Source organism: Mercenaria mercenaria, chromosome 5, assembly GCF_021730395.1.
Source record: "Mercenaria mercenaria strain notata chromosome 5, MADL_Memer_1, whole genome shotgun sequence".
Taxonomy (NCBI): Eukaryota; Metazoa; Mollusca; class Bivalvia; order Venerida; family Veneridae; genus Mercenaria; species Mercenaria mercenaria.
In genome coordinates, this window is record NC_069365.1 from 50,012,841 (window position 1) to 50,030,688 (window position 17,848).

At 36.9% G+C, this 17,848-nt stretch overlaps 1 protein-coding gene across 3 annotated transcripts; it reads right to left on the bottom strand.

Annotated features, from left to right (window-relative positions):
• Positions 1-3,858: 3,858 nt before the first annotated feature.
• LOC123557088 (ceramide phosphoethanolamine synthase-like) lies at positions 3,859-14,582 on the bottom strand. 3 transcript variants are annotated; one of them, XM_045348316.2, is made up of 5 exons: positions 14,248-14,582; positions 9,738-10,935; positions 8,230-8,352; positions 6,969-7,049; positions 3,859-6,213 (listed from the first exon to the last, which is right to left on the bottom strand). In XM_045348316.2, the coding sequence occupies exons 2-5, from the start codon at positions 10,548-10,550 to the stop codon at positions 6,190-6,192; spliced, it is 1,041 nt and encodes a 346-aa protein (XP_045204251.2). In that variant the 5' UTR covers positions 10,551-10,935; positions 14,248-14,582; the 3' UTR covers positions 3,859-6,189. The 3 variants fall into 3 exon arrangements, with proteins under 3 accessions (XP_045204251.2, XP_045204252.2, XP_045204250.2); XM_045348317.2 differs by lacking the exon at positions 14,248-14,582 and adding an exon at positions 13,077-13,185; XM_045348315.2 differs by lacking the exon at positions 14,248-14,582 and adding an exon at positions 12,143-12,819.
• Positions 14,583-17,848: the final 3,266 nt, after the last annotated feature.

Below are 17,848 nucleotides of genomic sequence, written 5' to 3' on the forward strand. Positions count from 1 at the left end.
AGATAATAAAAACTGGAAGAAATTTTTTTTTTAAATGTACATGTTGGTGTTGAACATTTCTAGGAGATATGTTGATATATACATACATATACATAGAAGCATTGAGGTATGATAAACCCCTGTGTATTGTATCTGTCTCAATTAGCTCATAGGTATAGCACTTGCTATGAATCCGGACTACACGTTTATCCAGCTGGATTTTCTACAACACAGACTGTGTCTGAAGATAGTCTCCTGTCATTATATATAAGGCATGCGAGAACAAGCCATCAGAACACTGGAGTTCTGTGACAAAGCAGTGGTATCTTATCAGTCACCATTATTTACCTGCTATCCATAGGACTTTTAATCATTGAAGCATTTTTAAAGGAAATTGGGGTTAAGACAGTCACTGGAGGTATTTATCATTCTAGGTCACGTGGACTAAGTAGGGGTCCTTATTCAGCTTTCATGCCCATTATCCGTCAATACAGCTTGTTAGATCCAGATTAATGTATATTTACGAGACTGACTTACCAGACTCAGAGGTATTGTGTTTCTTAAAATCAACATGGAAGAACTGGCCATATGGATCAATATTACACCCTCTGTTAACTGAACAACTTTAATAAGAGGAACAAAATTCCTGTCACAGTCGAAGCTTAAGCTTCATCAAATACTTGCATGCTTTGCATATGTGTGTGTCATGGATGGGTGGGAGAAAGGACAGTGAAGTTATTTTTACTCACTTTCTTTATGCACTAAAAGACTGGTGCAAAAACGGTGTATATGTCATCAACGGTTTGACTGCAACTATTGAATAAAACAAAATTAAAATACAAGGAATTTTAAATGTTTAACAATCATTAATAACAGTAACCTATTTGTAGCATACAAGAATGTCCAAGATATTCGGAAAATCAACATTTTGTTTCAGGACATTTTGTTATAAAATATCTTTGATATTGTCCTTTGCTTCAAAAACATTAATATGATTAACATTTTAGCCTGAATCCACTAACTACCTGCATGAAAGTAACATTTTTTAGTGAGATGCATAAACATGCATCAAAGCTCACTTTGATTAAATAGATAGATAATTTCAGTAAATCGATACTTTCAAATAAATTTTAAGCAAGTAAAATGATTGTGAAATCACCTGCCTTATTATTGCCTTCAACAACAAGCTCATTTGCTATTTCACCAACATCTTTATCAGCAAATAAAGGGATAATTTTGTTGTTTTAATATTTATGTCATCATGGTTTATGTACATTATTTAGGTCACATCTGTTTTAAGCTATTTTCACAGCGTTCATATAATCAGTCAGTACATATCAATAATCTATACTATGGGGTATTATGTACATTACGTAAGTTTAAGACATTTCAAATTACTGAAAAATGCACCAATCTTCATCCGTAAAATGAAAACTTTTGTGACATTACCACTTCATTTTAAGTTCTCTAAACAGAAAGATTTTATCAAATTACATATATACTCATTGAAAGGTGTTATGCTATACATTATCTCCTGTCCTTCTCATACTTCAATATACCCTTCTCCTTCCCATATATCTCTCCCCATCCCAGAATATACCACAGCTTCCCATATATTTCTCCAGTTTCCATAAATACACACCTTCGTATAATATCCCTCAGTTCCATATACTCCACATCCTTATTTCCCTCATATATATACCACTTCTCAGATACCACCACTTTATCACACCTTCCAAATACCTTCAATTTTCCTTATATCTCCCACCAAACCTCTTCACATTACCCTCCCCTTCAATATATTTCCTCCCTCACATTACTACCCCCTCAATTTTTTAAGATTGTGGTCAAAACTACTTACCTTAAATTCACCATTCGAAAAAAGGTTATTGATCACTTACTGATCTTCTAATAAAATTAAGTTTTGCATAAACAGAGTGCAGAAAAAGTGAAAGCAACAACTTAATTCATTAGATAAGGTCAATAAGTGATCATAACCAATTCATAGTTTGACAAAATTGTAGGTAACCATTATTTACCAACTAAATGACTTACATAATGGATCCACTTAATAGGTACTGTAACTAATAAGTATAGGTTATAAGTTGAATACAGCAGTTAAAAGATTTTAATTTCGAGCCAGCATTAGCGAAGCACAACATTAATTTCTTAAAACTGCTGTATTCAGCTTATAACCATCTTACAGTTGCCATTAAACTGCTGATGTGACAACTGTATATGAAATAGAATGGCCGGATTTAAACGAAATGGAGCAATTCCATTGGTAGAGCAACTTGGGCAGACTGTATAAGTCAGTCAAAAATTTGAAAAAAATCTCTGGTTGCTGACTGGACTTTTTGACTAGTTAAACTATAAATGAATATATTAACAAACCCCGATAGTAAAATCCAATTCTTCCCAAAACTTAAACATAGACATGACTTTTGAAAAAGGTATCTTCTGTACCCTCTCTTCTGTTAATGCTTTTATCAATCTGTCTTGTTAGTTTTTTTTTCCCTTAAAAAATACTTGATGAATCGTTTTAGCAATGGAGATTTATCTAAAACAAATTGTCCACAGGGGCATGGCCTATAACCTTAATTATACAACATATGTGAAGAAAAAACATAAACAAAGGTGAATTTTATCACAATTCACCACATAAAAAGATACACAGTCACTGTCATACTGAGGTACAATTGTGTGTCCAAGTCAGTTTTATTATCTACATTTATATTTTATTGTCTATTGTATCTTTTTACTACTTAAAGTTGTTGATATTGCCAAGTTTATATCAATGTTTGGATACTAAAAATTATTTACAACACTGAAGTACCTAGGCACAGGAAAATTGTATTCATGAATGTAGACTATAATTTTCGCAGACCTGATAGTTTTGGCTTTTTTCCAGTACTGAGCACACAGGTTTAGCATAAAACAAGAGGGCCATGAAGGCCCTGTATCGCTCACCTGACCTATTGACCTAAAGATCATCAAGATTAACATTCTGACCAAGTTTCATCAAGATATGTTCATAAATGCGGCCTCTACAGTGTTAACTAGCTTTTCTTTAGATTTGACCCCGTGACCTAGTTTTTGACCCAACATGACCCAGATTCGAACTTGACCTAAAGATCATCAAGTTTAACATTCTAAGTTTCATGAAGATACAGTCATAAATGTGGCCTCTAGAGTGTTAACAAGCTTTTCCTTTGATTTGACCCCATGACCTAATTCTTGACCCAACATGACCCAGATTCGAACTTGACCTAAAGATCATCAAGTTTAATATTCTGACTAAGTTTCATGAAGATATAGTCATAAATGTGGCCTCTACAGTGTTAACAAGCTTTTCCTTTGATTTAACCTAGTGACCTAGTTTTTGACCGAAGCTGACCCAGGTTTAAACTTGACCTGAAGAGCATCAAGATAAACATTCTGACCAAGTTTAATTAAGATATGGTCATAAATGTGGCCTCTACAGTGTTAACTAGCTTTTCCTTTGATTTGACCAGGTGACCTAGTTTTTAATCCTACATGACCCAGATTCAAACTGGACCTTAAGATCATCAATATTAACATTCTGACCAAGTTTCATGAAGATATAGTCATAAATGCGGCCTCTGCAGTGTTAACAAGCTTTTCCTTTGATTTCACCTGGTGACCTAGTTTTTGACCCCAGATGACCCAATATCAAACTCGTCCAAGACTTTTTTAAGGATAACATTCTGACTAAGTTTCATTAAGATTGGGCCAAAACTGTGACCTCTAGAGTGTTAACAAGCTTTTCCTTTGATTTGACCTGGTGACCTAGTTTTTGAACCCAGATGACCCAATATCGAACTCATCCAAGATTTTATTGAGGGTAACATTCTGACCAAGTTTCATTAAGATTGGGCCAAAAATGTGACCTCTAGAGTGTTAACAAGCTTTTCCTTTGATTTAACCTGGTGACCTAGTTTTTGACCCCAGATGACCCAATATCGAACTCGTCCAAGATTTTATGGAGGGTAACATTCTGACCAAGTTTCATTAAGATTGGGTCAAAATTGTGACCTCTAGAGTGTTAACAAGCTTTTCCTTTGATTTGACCTGGTGACCTAGTTTTTGAACCCAGATGACCCAATATCGAACTCGTCCAAGATTTTATGGAGGGTAACATTCTGACCAAGTTTCATTAAGATTGGGCCAAAAATGTGACCTCTAGAGTGTTAACAGTCAAATTGTTGACGACGGACGGACGGACGACGACGGACGCCGGACACAGGGTGATCACTAAAGCTCACCTTTGAGCACTTCGTGCTCAGGTGAGCTAAAAATAGGTAAAATTATCTGACAATTATGTAAATAATCTATTTTCCTAACAAAAAGTAACTGATCTCGATCTTATTTTCAAAAACAATGGGAAAGAAACAGTGATAGTGGTTGAGCAACATCATTCTAATATGAGTCAATCAATGTTTCTTTGTAGCAACCAGTCTTTTTGTAGAAACCAGTCTTGTAATGTTTTTTGTAGCAATCAGTCTTGGATTAAAGATCTGCACATGATCTTGGCAGTTGTTTTCATATACTAATAGTTAAGTTCTAACACAAACCTATCATAAATTAAAGATGTTTATTGTAACTTAACTGGGTTAATTTTTATTTGTAAAGCAGAATGTTTTCTTTTATGAAATAATATAAATCTGCAATAGTAATCAATAACATTTATAGGACTAGACTATGACATCTTATATCGCTAAAACAACAAAAAAACAACAATAAAAAGGCAACTACATGGCTAAAACAAATACTTATAATTCTGAGTGGCAATAAAACGTAAAACTGTCTTAGATAAGTGGTTAAAACTATTCAAAAGTCGTCCTTGTAACTTTCATATTTTTCTTTATGTACAATATTTCTCCTGTCCCTGTTTTACTTTGTTTCACATTTGGTTGCACCTAAACAAGTTTAAATGTTTGTCACTGGAGTGGGCATAACATGTTCGAGGAAAAAGTGTTTTACTCTACTGTACTGTGTTTTCAAGTTTGAAGGAACAAATTTTAACTGTACATTACTGCGCATACAGTTCTAGTAGTTCCACTTTGGCAACATTACTCATTTTTAACGCTTTTATGATGAAACTATTCTACAGCAAGAGCTGTCACTATTAGTAACTAATGCACATGACAAATCGTCTCATTATGGTAAACATTTATGCAAAGTTATTTCAAAATCCTTTCACGGATGGCAGAGTTATGGACCGGACACGAAACAGACCTCTAAGTGTGACCTTGACCTTGGAGCTAGGGGTCGTGATCTTGCGCATGACACGTCGTCTCTTTGTGGTGAACATTTAAGCAAAGTTATTTCAAAATCCCTTTATGGATGGTAGAGTTACAGCTCAGACAAGAATTTACACGGACGAACGCACGCACGCACAGACAGTGCGATTTTACTTAAAGACAAGAGTTGTCTAACGACAGCACGCTTAAGACCCTCCTCGTATTACTAGCTTACGCATACAAACGCATTAGCAACATTTTCTGAGTTGAAATAGAGGCATTTGTAAATTGTAAGTCTGGGAAATGGAACCTGGCTCAGAATGACCATTTCATGATGCCAAAGACGTATGAAGAGTTTTAAAGCATTCAGTACCATAGTCCTGTGAAACCTACTTACATGCAAAACTTCAAATTAAGTGAAAACGGGTCATAATTTTGCCCAAATGTACGCTAGAGTTATTAAACCTGTCATGCAAGGTCAACTCATGCTGCCAAAGATTGTTTGTAGAATTTCGAAACAGATGGTCAAGTAGTTCTGAGAAATAAACTTGCATGCTGTCACAAAATAAAATCCAGAGTTATATAACTTGCCTTGTGAGCAGTGTGACTATTATACTTTGTAGCTGTATGCATAGTATATATCTCTCAGTAAAGATCAACATTATGGAACACTAGGAAATGCACGTAATTCCTGTGCCAGAAAACGGATAGAATATTCACGTTTTAGTAGCTAAACTGCATAAAGTTCACTCTAGGGCATCCGATGACGGTCACGAGTACAGTTCTTTTCGTCTCCGCATACATTTTCACCTTTAATAGACAATGTAGACACTCCCAAGTTTTTTTTCCCCTTGAAACTTACTACGACAATTAGTAGCGTCAGTTTTATTTCCCTGTTTTTATACGATCTTTCTGACAGTCCATATCCATTCGTAGGTTTCTACTGTCATAAATGCAGAATCATCTTTATCTGTAACAAAAACAAATGAAACTGAAGAACTCGATTGAAATCATGCAACTAAGTCTTAAAAAACATTCAAAATAAACGTGTAGATGAAATGTGCTACAACATAAAAAATGGGTAGACTTTTACCATCGTAACCAGTTAGGGTAGGAATTTTTTGTTAAATTTCAGTGTTTCTGGTAACTTTATAAATTCAAACTTATTAAGTAATGCTTGATTTAGATTGAAATGAAAACCTCTCAGAAGACGTTATACTTTATATTAGAATGACATATCTTAAAAAAAGTGAATATGTACACTTTTTTAAAAGATCATACAATAACGTACAAAGCATATTTTTCCTGTTTTTGTACGTATGCTTATGGGAAACCAGATCTTCAGATCTTTTAATGACACCATCTCCACAATCAAAAGCACTAGCTGTGAATCTGACAGTAAACAGTGGAGCCAAGATATTCTCTTGCCCTACTTTCGACCCAAGTATCTTATGTATACATGACAATATCTTAACCCTTAGCCTGCTGCAGGCAAATTTAACAGCCTTTGCAAACAGCTTGGAACCAGATCAGACGCCGATTAAATCGGCGTCTGATCAGGTTCCAAGCTGTTTGCTACTCTGACAATATTTCTTCCAATTTTGGAGCAAATTGAATGAACTTTACAATTTTAGCAGACGCCATTTCCAGCAGACGACAATTTATCTAGCATGCTAAAGGTTAAAGTAAAAGAGAAACATAATGAAGAAATAAGCTAGGTGATACCTGCGTTACATGATAGAAACTGAATGCTGCCAGCAGACCAATTAAGACGAAACCAACATATTGCATAAACCGCAAAAATTCCTGAAACGAGAAAATATTACAATATATATATATTTGCATTAATTAATATTGATCTACTCTTGGTACATCTATGTGAAAAGGCGAGAAATGACGAACTCTTTTAAATAAATGTTCCTTCTGAGAAAAAAACCAGACTCGTTTTGCTTGTCCCGAATGGTATATTACATAGGTGGATATGGTCACGGCCATCCCGCGTAATAAGCTGAAGTTCAATTTATGTTAACAAGCAATACGTTGGAACCAGCTAGCCACATCTTCACCTCAGCGGACTTCGTAGGAGGACTGGCGGACCAGTAGTAGGACCGGCAGTTACTACGCCTCGCACGTAACCCATGCATATTTTACGACAATATCCCAGAGGGATCATGTACTGTATTATAAGAAGAAGAAGATAAAATTGAGTTTAAAACTGCCTTTGATGTACATCAATTTATTATCAGCTAGACAGGAGGTACAGTATTCCATTCAGCCACCCATTTAAACTTCCTGACAGATAACAAGTAAAGTGTGCAAGCATTTTACAAAGAATAAACATTTTGTTAGATCATATTAAGTAGACGTGAAAATATAGACGTAAAAATTTCAGATGTACTTAAAGTTGGTTGAAATATGATCTCCAGGGACATTAAAAGGACGAAAATTGCTCATATCATTGTTCATAAATCTTTCCACTGTCAATACTCAATCACTGAAGTGTTAGGTAAACAGAATATAGCAGATGAATACGTGTCTGTGACCAGTTTTCACATTGATACTCAAACGCCACAGAATAAAGCTATGTCATAATGCACGGACCCTCCACCATTAAAGCTGGAAAGTCGCCATATGACTTACAACTGTTATGTGTCGGTGCGACGTTTAACCCAACACACATAAAAAAGCTATGTCATACTCCGCTTTTGCCATGACTGCGGGCCGACACTTGACTACACGTATGAACACTCCTAAAACGGTATTTCATACTTTTTGTTCGTTCGGTTTATTTGACGAACTGAAAACCCTCGTTGTTCTACCTATATAGTAATATTATCTAAACCATTCTGTTCCCGTGGTAGCCTTTCATATCCCTGGAAAAGTCAAAGCATGCGGTGGTGGTGGAAGAGTAGGCAAATCTAGAAGAAGAAAAAAGGTGCTACATGGGCGTCAATAAAAAAAAGTGCCGAAATTTGTGTATACTTACCCAGATCTTATCTGTGAAAATGGCAACAAGGAACATCTGTTGTAATGACTGTCCACACAGATTTCTCCATAACCAGAAGACAACCCAGGTAGTAGTGGAGTGCAAGGCCACCGACTGTAACTGCTGTAATAGCAGACGACAAAATGTAAATGCATGCTTTGTTGATCATGTACTAATCATTTGAATATGGATATAAACATGTTTATTATTTATAATTGATAGGGATGAACACATTTATAGTTTCTAACGACACACATACACCTTTTCTGAAACCAATGCCGATCTCTGAAAACAAAAATGATTATATACAGAATTACAGACCTAAAATAGAGTTACCGAACCCCAAAAGACACCCCCCCCCCCACACACACACACACACAAAAGAAAAGAAAGAAAGAAAGAAATACTGTTATTCTAAGCTCATTTAATAGAGCAAACTGAAAGAAAGGAGCCAGTCTTGTATCGTCTAAAACCAGGACAGTCGCTTAAAGAACCCTTTCCATGTTTTCAGTACTTTTAGACAGTAAATAAAGGCTAATGCCTTACAAACATTTTGAAACTTCCAACAGCTTTAACTGTTTGAATCGATGAATTAGTTTTTTTTGATAAAATACTTTCAGCCCGGATTTAGGGTGTGTTGATAAACAGTTACTGTAATTCGAAACTCATCCTATATGAACCGACTTTTGTGCTCCCGTAAAATTCTCAGTTATGTGGAAATAGAATGTTATGTTTTCTTTCACAGTAGTATAACTCTGTTATGTCGTAACCTCGTTCGAATCAAATTATGTCTTTTTTTGAATAATACAAAATGACAAAAAGACACTATTGTCACAATTTAATTATTGTGTGTTCGCGGATGAATGTATTCGAAGTGCTCTAGGCTAATACGAATCAACTAGATTTTCATCTTATAAAAATATGCTGTCGTAAGTACTTAGTGTCAGTTTAATACTGCTTACTAACGACAGAAGAATAAATGCATCTTATGTATTTTGCTTTGAATAACTAATTAACAAAGTGACAGTTATAGTGTCACTCCGAACATCTGTCATGAATCATGATCACTCGAGTTTTGATATTCATAAAGTATTGGAGTTATCTTTCAGTCCCCTTCCATTATTCTCACTAAAAAAACAAGCACTTCTCATTCTCAGTGTCGATGATTCCTTGCCCGATGCATTTTTTTATTTAATGAACTTTTTATGGTCTATTATACTCTAATTTTGCATTCACAAAACTGGGTGTATCGAAATGGCTTTGTTCAAAATGTGGCTGCCACATTTTTAATGAACTTAACGTATATTGTTCTTGTTAAATCCTATTTTTGATTTTAAAAAATTAATACACTGGTCAAAGGATTACCATAAAAAGAATTACCGAGTCCACAGCTTTTCTTACCGCAATTTATGGCGATTACCTCAGTTCATGTTCAATGATATAAAGAAATTAGCGGCGAGTATGGGACTTCAAGCTGTTATTGCATGCATAAAGTTGTAGTTACTTACCACTAATTCCGGATCGTCGAATTTCGTTAGAAATACTTTTTCAAAACGCATAGTTAGCTGATCCCATATTGCAGAAGATAAGCCAATTTGCATACCAAAACTTAGACAGCGTAAAAATATGTATTGTTTGCTATATCCGAAATTAGTTCTTTTGACTGGTTTCTCTGTGACTAGGTCGGTTTTGGAATCATTTATGTCGTCTGCTGACCACGGAAGTGACGTCGCAGATGAATCTGTTCCAGGTGGACACTTCCACCACAAGAAAAATAGTGCTCCGAACATTAAAGCGAATCCACCTATGGTGTCTGCAACGCAGTCGAACCAAAATCCAAAATTGCTATGATCCGACTTGTATGCTTTTATTGATGCATGGCTGCGATACACTGTCCCATCAAACGCATCCAAAAATGATCTCAGTTCAAATAACAAAACACCAATACGTCTCATTTGTAGAGATTCTGAGAATACGAATTTGGCAGATATAAACGATATAACTAAATGTGTGAAAGTGACCATATTTGGTGTAATAAAGTAAAATATTTGACTAAATTTTGTAGCACTATTGAAATGCTCGGACAATGGCGTTATGATATAATGTGTTGAAGGGTCAGTCATGATAAGCTTTATAGAAAGTGGATGAAATGGTGACCACGACGCCCCGGGTTTGACGGGCTTCTGGTTGACTAGGTCCAATGATTGAAGGGTCGTGTATAATACACCGTCCATAAGGATGTAGTAACATATGACTGTAAGCCCGAGCACCCATAGTATCGTCCTTTGATTCAGAGAGATTGCCGCGTAAATCTGCTGCATTGCTGACCAAATTGAAGCAAAATCTTAGGAAATATTTTTACAACATACACCTATATGACTAAGATCTCACCAAGAATCGCTGACTAAAAAGCTACACTTTTAACGTAAATCCAAAAGAGAGCATCATGTTGTCATCATGAAAATTAGAATTCATCCAGCAAAGTATGACCATGCCATTCGTATCCTGCTTTTTCATTCAAAACACTTATTGCACTGTCTGCTATGGTAGCTTGTCAACTGTGATCAAAAGGTATTTGCAACGAATTCCAATCCAGTAGAACTACATACAGTTTATTTGTTGTTGAGTTTTCTACCGTACAAAGACGTTCCTTGCGGAGCCCAACATCTGATCAAGCTAGATAAACCTTTTCCTCTATCTGAGCAACTGAAAAATAAATAGCAATGAAAATATGTCTCCACCCAGCTATACAAAAAAAAACAACATACCGTATAATGCGTGAGTTAACTTAAAACCTTTAAGAAAAGACGCGGTTTGTCATTTATCAGCATGCACTTTATCATATTTAAACATCATTGAGCATTCTATAAGGTATATCAACCAAGCCCTTTTCTAAACAGTTAACATGAATTATACAAACTAACAGGCGCCACTTAATTTGTAATGAATAAAAACTAAATGTTTATGGCCAATGTCACGTTTCTTTTATTCTCCCTCTCATAAGTTTCAATCCTCGATTGCCACCAAATCCAGCTCACTGCATACGCAAGTTTTTAATTAGTAATTAATTTTATCGGCATTTTACTTTATTTTTTTTACGTTTTAAATGCCGTATAAACCAGTTTATTGTGCTGCATCTGTCACGTGACTTTTGTTCATTAGAATAGATAATGAAACCTGTAATAAACTTTACATTACTTGTGACAACAGTAAGCAGGTGGCTGTCTGTACTAAAGCTGTATTAATTAACCCTTGCTAAATTTCTATAATGAACTTGTCCATCTTTCAATTTGGAATGCGTCATTAACTGTTAAAAGGGGTGCTTACCAAAATGATACTGACTGAATAGCGAACAGTGCAGATCTTGATCAGACTGCAGGGATGTGCAGGCTGAGCATGATCTACACTGGCCGCAAAGGCAGAATCAGCCGTGTCCAGCATGATAAAGGTTTATCTTATAAATGCAACGATGTGCATACCGATAAGATCGTATACGCAACCGTTATGCAAATCGGACACCACGACCGATTCGTCTTAATGCTCATTCATCGCTGACAGACAATCGTGACCTAACCTTTATTATTATTATTACATAACACGTACTGAATATGTAAGCATATTCAGCGAAATGCACGTATCAAAGTGAAAATATCTGCTGCATTATCTAACATTTAACCGTGAACAAGAAGTCCGCAGGGTAAACGGGCGGTAAAATTTAAACATCTCAAATTTGAAACTGATCTACCAGAACCAACCCATGCATGAATAAACTATGTATGCAGTAAAACTGAAATGCTGAAAAAAGATGCTTAAGTATATATTTAGATATTGCATTTTTCGATTATTTATTATCCATAAAATACCCATTCTCTTTTTCTGTAATATACCCATTATAAAAATAACAATCGTTTACCTCTCTAACGCGATAATCCTCTATAAAATTAATACTCCCACAGTTTAAACGGAAATTTGTCTTAAAGCGTTTTTAAGAAATTTATCTTTATACTTTGTGCGTTATCACATTTCATGTTTAAAACCATATTGTATCTGAACTCTCTCTTTAAACAGACTGGTGACAAACAGTAGAGTACTATACTACAATCGCATAGGTCAAAATACCCAACTACATATCGTACGATATTCAGCACTCGTCTTCCGATATCAGTGTTATAAAAGCAAATCGGATGTGACGGGTAAACAGCCGGATCGCGATAAACAAAATAATTTGGTAATAAAAAATTATAATGCACTCAAAAGATAAATATTATTTTCGAACAACATTTTACTCAAAGTTCACGCACAGAATTTAAAGATTAGCTGTATCATCATAAACGAGTATGACCCGTAAGATCACAATTAAGATTGCGGGGAATGAAACTATTTGTAGTAAAGTAACTGGATTTTTTTGTTGTTTGTTTTTTTTTCTCGCATATGTTACCAATTGCAGTAATGAGATACATGTATTAATAACGTGTTCCTATTTTATGCAAACTAAAGGCAATCTGTCAAGTAAAAACTGTGTAAAAACAGTATTTGTTATATAATGTTAATGCTTTAAATATACAAATGCAAGGCAAAAAGTATATATTTTTTTCTTTTAATTGCACGACCAAAGTTTTCTTGAAAAATATGCCTTTTTTGTACAAAGGAACACATTTTGAGCGCAATATGTCCGTACTATTTATAATTATATGCTTAAAACACTTAATTAAGATATCCATGACGATCTGATATAAAATACATCATGTCTGGTCATTTCATCGTCTACCTCCGATTCGTGTGAAGAAGTTGAGAACCAGCTAATACTGGTACAGAATCAAGGAACACTGGTTAGTTAAACTGCCTACCTTAACATTACTGAAAATACTGTACATCCAAAACAAACAAACAAAAATGGATCCTGGTTCGTAATTATATTATATACATGTACTTGTCGGACGTTTTCAAAACTACGGAAGTGTAACCATCTTATCAACAATACACTCCCTTACTATGAAACGTTTGATTACGCTTGCTGGATAAGTGATTCAAGTCACAGTACAAGTCGAAAGATTTCCTGCGGCCAGAAGTTATACCAGGCTAAAAAGAAACTTATGAGTGCTTGTTTTTTTTATCATACCATTACGCTTTACATAGGAAAAATAACTCCATTCTACATGCTGTACAAGTAGATCTATGAAATATATATTTCTTAATTCTGAAAGTTATTGTTTTGAGCAAAAGTAACTATATTTCCCTTTCATGTATGACATAACTTTTAGCTCAACTGGCCACATTCCTTGACTATTGAAATACTTTACTAGAGCTATCACAAATGTGATTCATGCCTTCACCTGGACTTAACTGACATATAGAGCAAAACAAACAACTCAAGACCATAATCCAAGAAATTAAACAAAGAGGAATCTAAAAAAATCCCTTATGCACAACTTGGTATCAATATTGATCACTGCTGAAAGTTTGAATAAATTATATGAAATAATGGATGAGGAATTCAGGTCACAAGACTTTCTCTATATATATAATACAGAGTGCCAGCTTTATTGCAATAACGGCGTTCCATAAATACGATAAGCCAATCGCATATCGGTAAAATATCACGTGAAATCACCCAGTCTCCATGTGCTTTACTACTTGTTGCATTCCAATATACCTGCGGCCGCAGGTAATAATTTGTCGGCGACCACAGCCCTCTCATTTGTACGGTTGGATTAGGATAATCCCAGGTGCAAATAAATACACCTTTAATTTTTACCACAAAAATGGCAATATAATGCAGTTTGTTGGCACATGCACGAGAACCCTACCTTGAATTGAAAAAAAAAATGATCAGACATAATTTTTATCTGTTCACATTTTTTTTTCAATTCCTGGTCCGATACTCTTGTCCGAGTATTTGTTTGCACTTTCCCAACTTCATCAAATATAAATTCGTCTCACAAGTTCCTTACCATTATAAACACTATAAAGATAAATCATAAATTATTTTATAAATTTTAGAAAATGCAATTTACTTACGTTCTACTCGTCTCTTCTACATGAAATACCTCACGTGAGTCAAGTATTTGCTAAAGCACAATGTAATGAAAGTAGCAAATTATTTGTTATCGTAGGTCGGTGGTAAAAACTATGTCAAACGCGAATACAAAATGTACTATCTGAAGCGAAACATCTAGTTCAGACGCCAATTATTTTCTGTTCTCAGTAAGCGTGTGTCACGTTAACATCACGCGAAAGATATCTATAGTAATAATAGTTTTTGTAATTAATTATTACAATACAGTTCATTTTTATTCAGCATTAAACATAATACGTTTTGTACACATATTTACAGCCAATATACACTACAGAAAATATATGCAACGACAAACATAATAATAGAAATGATAGGAAGTGAACGCTTAAACGTACCGAAGCGAACGCTTACAAGTATCAACTGAGCGAAATGTAAACAAGTGAGATGGGTTTTACGGCGAATCGACACAAATGTAAACAAGGAGAGATTTATAAGACAGCTATTTTTTAGCTAAAATATAACGCGACATGGCGTCATTGCTTACTACATATAATTGCTACAATGACCATTTCCAAAAGGACAATGGTACAATGCTGCACATAGAGGACACTCGTCCTATGTACGAGGATAATGGTACAATGCTGCACACGGAGGACAATCGTCCCATGCCCGAGGACAATGGTACAATGCTGCACATAGAGGACACTCGTCCTATGTACAAGGATAATGGTACAATGCTGCAGACGGAGGACAATCGTACCATGCCCGAGGACAATGGTACAATACTGTACGCGGAGGACACTCGTCCTATGTACGAGGATAATGGTACAGTGATGCACACGGAGGACACTCATCCCATGCCCGAGGACAATTGTACAATACTGTACGAGGAGGACACTCGTCCTATGTACGAGGATAATGGTACAGTGATGCACACGGAGGACACTCGTCCTATGTACGAGGATAATTGTACAATGCTGCACGCGGAGGACACTCGTCCCATGTCCGAGGACAATGGTACAATGCTGCACACGGAGGACACTCGTCCCATGTACGAGGACAATGGTACAATGCTGCACACGGAGGACAATCGTCCTATGTACGAGGATAATGGTACAATGCTGCACACGGAGGACACTCGTCCCATGCCCGAGGACAATGGTACAATGCTGCACACGGAGTACACTCGTCCTATGTACGAGGATAGTGGTACAGTGCTGCACACGGTGGACACTCATCCCATGCACGAGGACAATGGTACAATGCTGCACACGGAGGTTACTCATCCCATGTCCGAGGATAATGGTATAATGCTGCACACGGAGGACACTCGTCCCATGCCCGAGGACAATGGTACAATGCTGCACGCGGAGGACAATCGTCCTATGTACGAGGACAATGGTACAATGCTGCACACGGAGGACACTCGTCCCATGCACGAGGACAATGGTACAATGCTGCACATGAAGGACAATCGTCCTATGTACGAGGATAATGGTACAATGCTGCACGCAGAGAACACTCGTCCCATGCCCGAGGACAATGGCACAACGCTGCACGCGGAGGACACTCGTCCTATGTACGAGGGCAATGGTACAGTGCTGCACGCGGAGGACACTCGGCCCATGCCCGAGGACAATGGTACTATGCTACACACGGAGGACACTCGTCCCATGCCCGAGAACAACGGTACAATGTTGCACGCGGAGGACACTCGTCCCATGTACGAGGAGAATGGTACAGTGCTGCACACGGAGGACAATCGTTCCATGTACGAGGACAATGGTACAGTGTTGCACACGGAGGACAATCGTTCCATGTACGAGGACAATGGTACAATGCTGCACGCGGAGGAAACTCGTCCCATCCACGAGGACAATGGTACAGTGCTACACACGGAGGACTATCGTCCCATGCAATAGGACAATGGTACAATGCTGCACACGGAGGACAATCGTCCCATGCACGAGGATAATGGTACAATGCTGCACGCGGAGGACAATCGTCCTATGTACGAGGATAATGGTACAATGCCGCACGCGGAGGACAATCGTCCCATGCACGAGGAGAATGGTACAGTGCTGCACACGGAGGACACTCGTCCCATGCACGAGGACGATGGCACAATTCTGCACACAAGGACAATCGTCCCATGCACGAGGACAATGGTACAATGCTGCACACGGAGGACACTCGTCCCATGCACGAAGACAATGGTACAATGTTGCACGCGGATAATGGTACTCTGCTGCACGCGGAGAACAATCGTCCCATGCCCGAGGACAATGGTACAATGCTGCACACGGAGGACAATCGTCCCATGCCCGAGGACAATGGTACAATGCTGCACACGGATGACAATCGTCCCATGAACGAGGACAATGGTACAATGCTGCACACGAAGGACAATCGTCCCATGAACGAGGACAATAGTACAATGCTGCACACGGATGACAATCGTCCCATTTATCCATTTTAATTTAATGCGATGTAAGTGTACGAATATTTCAGCTTTCTAAAACTTTTCCGAGCACTCATTTCTCTGATAATGAAATTTCATCGTCAGAATCATCATCCGACGGAACTGATACGTCAAAATCAGCATGATAATATTTTCTTTAAGGTAAGAAAAATCTCAGGCAGACGACATTATTTCAATCTTTTGAAATTCTGTTTGAACGAAACACAGCGGAGTTCGTCTTTTTTATTTCCTTTACCGCATATTTACAAACTTGTTTTAACAAGGGAACTAATTATTAGCATAATTAATAATTATAACATCTAAGAAATAATAGCCGGTATGCAAAATAATTTTGCTTTTATCAGGATTATCAAAAATTAACAAGTACGAAACGCAACCAGCATGATCTCGGTGCCGCGACTATACTCGTCAATCGCCGTCCCGGGGAGTCCTGATAACGCGCTTATAGTCGGATATCGACGCTACAGGGGTAGAAAATATAGCGCCTTTAGTCGCATTTCGGCCCGAAGGAGTTAATATCCTCAACGATGAGAATGATACAAAAGGAAACATCTGGACCATTCAAGATACGTTAGTTTTGAAGGTAAAATATCGACGCTAATGTGAAACTGCTGCTAACGCAAACGACAGATCAATACTCATTACCTGTTAGTGGGTTCATGATAAGTTATTTCAATTGATGCCTTTCATCTCACATTCTGTGTAACATATTAATAACTGTAATACGGGACCATATGTTATACTGACTATAGCCGCATACGATATTCTCCTTAAATAATGTTTTTATCATTATTATTATGGAGTTTTTTTTAAATATTTAAAACAGAATGGTCCTAAGTCGCTTACCCATTGTTGTTTTGTAACAAGGTGAAAGCTTACTTACACTTTTAATGTCAGGCAAAAGACATCTACTGTATTTTTTTTATCATAGCTTTTCTGTTCCAACTAAAACTGTCAGAGGAGTGACGAAAAATACCACGACAGTACGGCCTTGTCACAAAAGTATGGCAAATTTTAAGTTGGAAAGGCGCCAAAACTACATAAAAAATTGGTTGTTTGTAGCCAAAGTCCAACTTTATCTGTATTTTATGATGTTACACCTGTGTACCAAGAATTGTTTA